Source organism: Lactuca sativa, chromosome 1, assembly GCF_002870075.4.
Source record: "Lactuca sativa cultivar Salinas chromosome 1, Lsat_Salinas_v11, whole genome shotgun sequence".
Taxonomy (NCBI): domain Eukaryota; kingdom Viridiplantae; phylum Streptophyta; class Magnoliopsida; order Asterales; family Asteraceae; genus Lactuca; species Lactuca sativa.
Genome location: NC_056623.2, coordinates 59,038,220 through 59,042,928, shown reverse-complemented (window position 1 = coordinate 59,042,928; position 4,709 = coordinate 59,038,220). Strand labels below are relative to the sequence as shown.

Sequence of the window (4,709 nt, the reverse complement as noted above, 5' to 3'; positions counted from 1 at the left end):
ACATAAGCTGACCCTTGGATACTAAAAATACACTAAGAACATTGTCCCTCTTTTCTCCAAAATTCTTGTCTAGCTAGCCAACACCCATCCATGTGGTTTTCATATATGATATCTCCCTTATAAAAGCCACTCACCATAATTTCAAGAGGAATCGGCCTAATTGTCTCCACTGTGACAATCTTCCTAAAGGGCCCGTTGTCTCCACCATTTAGCAGAATTTGATATATATTGAATGATGACCTCTTGAATGGTTAAAATAGCGATGACATTGACAAAGTATTAAGATTCTTCGAAGCCTATTTTGTTGATGGATACATCAACTATATTGTCTATCTCAAATGACATGATTTGATTTTGACAACATCAATTTGAATTTCAATTCCAACAAGGGTATGATCGGTTAAAACATAGGAGACTACGGTGGTGTGTTACCGACGAGAAGACGAAGTGAATGGGTAGGGAATCTGATGCATTAGGGTTTCTCTAACAACAAAGGTAAATTGTTTTTTTCAAAGGGATCTAAGGACTCTAACTAGATGGAGTTAGGGTGATGGACCATGGTTGCAAGGAAAGCAAACCACAAGGACCAACTATGTTATAAAATCAATCGTAGGACCAACATGAACTGAGGTAAACTATAGGAACCAAATATGTAATTTACTCTATATATTCGTTGCTGAAGTTTTTAGTTTTACCTGTAGGCTTATGTCTTACTGAGATTTAACGTCAGAAAACATAACAAAATAGAAAAAGTAGTATTTATTACTTAACTTTACAAATACTGATCATAAACCGAACATATAGAAAGATGCAGCAAATCCTTAATAAAATAGTTTCATTACTAAACCTTATAGATTGTCCAGAAAAAGACACACACACGCACTACATGTATAGGTGTAACATGAACTTCCTGCAGTGTTTATTAGTATGGAACCCAAACAACATGATCTTCGGGTAAGAAATGGCAAACTGGAACACTTCCTGGTTTGACCTTGAGCACTTGAAACGCCAAATGTTTTGGATTCCACTTCGCAGTGTCTGTATGGCAAACAGCCACAGCTTTAGCTTTCGTACCATCAGCTCCCACCAAAGAAACAGAATACGCTCGAGTGTTAACAGTTTTGTGGCAATAAAAGACAGCATATGCGTAGTTTTGCTTGTGGCAAACCACAGCTTTATCTGCTGCAAGTTTCTTGGCTCCTTCAATCGTGTACTTTTGTAACGGAGTACTTTCTTTAGCGTTTACCTCTGTTGATATCGCTTTAACGTTTTTACCTAACTTGCTCGTACTAAAATCGACCATGGACTCTAACGAGGTAGCACAATACTTTTCCTCCCCTTCAATGCCTTTGTTCTCGCATTCACTTAGTGTTTGTTTCATGTCTTGGGCTTCCACGGAGTCGGATTTTATCGAGAACTCATTGTAGATTTGAGGAAGCTTGTTTGATGAAAATGGTATTGAGTCAGCTACCTGTCTAGGTAAGAACGTGGCTTTTTGGTCGTCTTTAGTGAAGTGCAACTTCATCTCCGTACCTTGATGCAAGTCGTTTTCCAAGAAAAAAAACGCTACGTTTGGGTTATCCTTGAGTTGATCTGCGGAGGCAGCATAGTTGTACACGAATGGATTTGGTCCTTTACCTACACCCACATAAACTGGCTTACCTTTGTGACCTGTATGCACGGCTACACCACCTTTTCCAACACCAACATTCGTCCGTTTCCCTGGTTTTCCAGTATGCACACCGACACCACCTTTTCCAACACCAACATCTGTCCGTTTCCCTGGTTTTCCGGTATGCACACCCACACCACCTTTTCCAACCCCTACGTTTGTTCCTTTTCCGGTGTTAACAGTCACTCCGCCTTTTCGAACACCTACATTTGTTCTTTTCCCTGGTTTTCCAGTGTGCACGGCTACACCGCCTTTCCCAACTCCGACTGCAGTGTTCATCTCTTCCGACCATTCTGTAAATCAACAAATTATCTCAACCAAATATGTAGTGATTACTTTAAACGAAAAACAATAAAGGAATCAGAAATGAACATTGACGAACCTGCAGTGTGTACAAGATCCTTGATTGTTTTGGGCATAGGACTGTTTGGCAATACAGACTTCCAGTAAACATCAGGAGTCACTGCATGAGTTGCCACCAGCGCTAGCTGTTGGAAACCACAAATAATTAAACACAAATAAATGAAATCAGCTCCAAAATATCATTTCATACAGAACCAAAACCGAAACTGAAACTGGACCAGAATCTCGCGGACGATTATTGTGGTGCACAATGATCTTGGACCATTTATGGTGATAAAGTTATTAAAGATTAAAAATTTTAAGATACCCAAATATCTAATGATGATAGGAATATACTTACAGAAAAAAGTGTATAAACGTTGAGAAGATTGAACTTCATTGGAGAGAAACTGAAAGTGAAACCAAACTGAAATTGGAAGTTAGCGTTTGATGATGAAGGAGAGTGGGTTTGGTGAAGTATTTATAATGGAGTTAATTAATACATAATGCAATACTCACCAAGAAGGACGACATGTTATAATTATTCCAACCACCAACTGCAAATATCAAGTATGCCATGCCCACATGTGTGTAAGGCCGGCAATCATATTTAGACTTTATGAAGGAAATATTTGATTTAGAATATATCAAAGAGAGACAAACTTTTGGACTTGTTTCTAAAAGTAGAAATGTATTATAACGTTATGTATACATAGCTAGGTTAGTTTTAATAATGTTTTTTTTTTTTTTTCGAAATAGGCAATGTTCTAAACTACAGTTAATCCGGCCGGTTAAATTAGCTGAACCGTGACCGTGATCCTTTGAATTTAGGATTACGAAATAGAGTTTGACATTTGATGTGAAAAGGGTTGCTTTCCCATTGTGATATGTATTTCATGTTATCTGATTTTAAATTTGTTTGTTAAATTTGGTTGGAGGTTTTATATGTGAGAAAATTACATAAAATGGTGGGTTTTATACAGAAAAGTCTTATTATTTTGAAAAACTTTTTGATAAAATCTTAAAAGTTTTTTTTAACAGAAAAATCTTATTATTTTGGGAAAATCACATAACCTGTATTTTCCTGTTAAAATATAAAAAATGATTTTTCGTTAATTTCGACAAAATGTGAAAAAATCGAGACTTTCCGTTAAAAAATAACATATATGACTTTATTAAAAAATTTCTTAAAATAATAACACTTTTCTACATAAATCCCTAAAATGGTACGTCTAGTTTACTAAATGTGACAAACTCAGTTTTTGTTAATTTTTTTTTGCAGGCATGGTCCCTGCTGTTTCCAAAAGTTGTGTGAATGATTCTTTTTGCTAACACCTTTCGTTTTCTTTTGTTACGTTGAAGGTAATTTGGTTTTTTCAGATAAAAGAGATTGAGTTTATGACCATGAAAAAACCATAGAGACTATTTATGTAATTTTTTTATATATTTTATGTTTATGAGTTTGTGGCATTTCCACTATTTTATTTTTTAAAATGTCACTTTAACTTCGTCATTTTAAACTTTGTAAAATGTTATTTTCATTAATCAATTTTTTAAACTTTTGTGTTTATCCCCTGTAATGTGTGTGTGTGTGTGTGTGTGTGTGTGTGTGTGTATATATATATATATATATATATATATATATATATATATATATATATAATTTGATTTTCCTTAACAACTTTTGTTTGTTAACCTAAAAAACTTAATTTTACATGTTTATTTTTATATATTTGTCGGTAGAAATTCAAGGTGGTCATCGTTTCAACCTAAATTTAATATTCCGTTCGTTATTATTATTATTATTTTAATTTACTTGTTTTTTTATGCACGTGTCGGTTTAAATTCGAGTTTGTTTACATTTTAACACATACACACGCACACACACACACACACACACACACACACACACACATATATATATATATATATATATATATATATATAGAGAGAGAGAGAGAGAGGGGGTAAGTTCTATTGAGAAAATAAAAAAGATTAAGAACGGGGGAATCATTCTCATCTAATCATTTATTTTTGCTGCAAAATGCTCCACGTACCTAGCCGACGGAGGTTAAGTAATATTCATATATGAATATAAATATATGTGTATCCATATATGAATACACTACCTCCCACTTCCACCAACCACGACCACCCCTGCCACCAACCACCACGACCTCCATAACCAACCATCACCAATGTAACATCCCAATATGAGGTATTTTTATCATTGTTTTTATCTTTATCAAAAGTTGCACAATTGGCTCATTGAAGAAAAAGGCTTGTATGGTGGTTGTACGTAGGGAACACTTAAGTGCACGCACGGCTTACTCATGCGGCATGGGATCACGGATGATCAGCTAGTACATTGGGCATACTACCCCAGACTTTAAACCCTAATCTTAAGGGTTGCTCCCAATTTAAACAACATTATGTCTCCATTTGATCATCCTTATCAGCCACCATACCTTCCCTAAACCCTGATTCCGAGTTTGAGTTTCTTGTGTGAGTTTTTCAAGCTTGAGTGTTTTTGGTGCATTTAGTTGAAGAGGGTAACTAGAGAAGAATGAGTGGGTGCTAGTAAGCGTGTAGATCTGTAACGCCCCGATTCTCAGGTATTATTTTAAATAAAAATTTCTTGGTTTTGGCCCTACTCGACGAGTTGGTAGCCCTACTAGTCGAGTAGCAGCGGGTG

The 4,709-nt window shown here is 35.6% G+C and overlaps 1 protein-coding gene across 1 annotated transcript; it reads right to left on the bottom strand.

Annotated features, from left to right (window-relative positions):
* Nucleotides 1–744: 744 nt before the first annotated feature.
* Nucleotides 745–2,530, bottom strand: LOC111889625 (BURP domain protein RD22). The gene is made up of 3 exons (XM_023885771.3): nucleotides 2,376–2,530; nucleotides 2,055–2,160; nucleotides 745–1,965 (listed from the first exon to the last, which is right to left on the bottom strand). The coding sequence occupies exons 1-3, from the start codon at nucleotides 2,412–2,414 to the stop codon at nucleotides 923–925; spliced, it is 1,188 nt and encodes a 395-aa protein (XP_023741539.1). The 5' UTR covers nucleotides 2,415–2,530; the 3' UTR covers nucleotides 745–922.
* Between the last annotated feature and the right edge of the window lie 2,179 nt (nucleotides 2,531–4,709).

Excerpts from the sequence above, each read along its gene's own strand:
- LOC111889625 (XM_023885771.3), bottom strand. The coding sequence starts at position 2,414 with ATGAAGTTCAATCTTCTCAACGTTTATACACTTTTTTCT. Across the intron at positions 2,161-2,375 it reads ACGTTTATACACTTTTTTCT|CTAGCGCTGGTGGCAACTCA; the intron begins GTAAGTATATTC and ends GGTTTCCAACAG. Across the intron at positions 1,966-2,054 it reads GGATCTTGTACACACTGCAG|AATGGTCGGAAGAGATGAAC; the intron begins GTTCGTCAATGT and ends GTTGATTTACAG.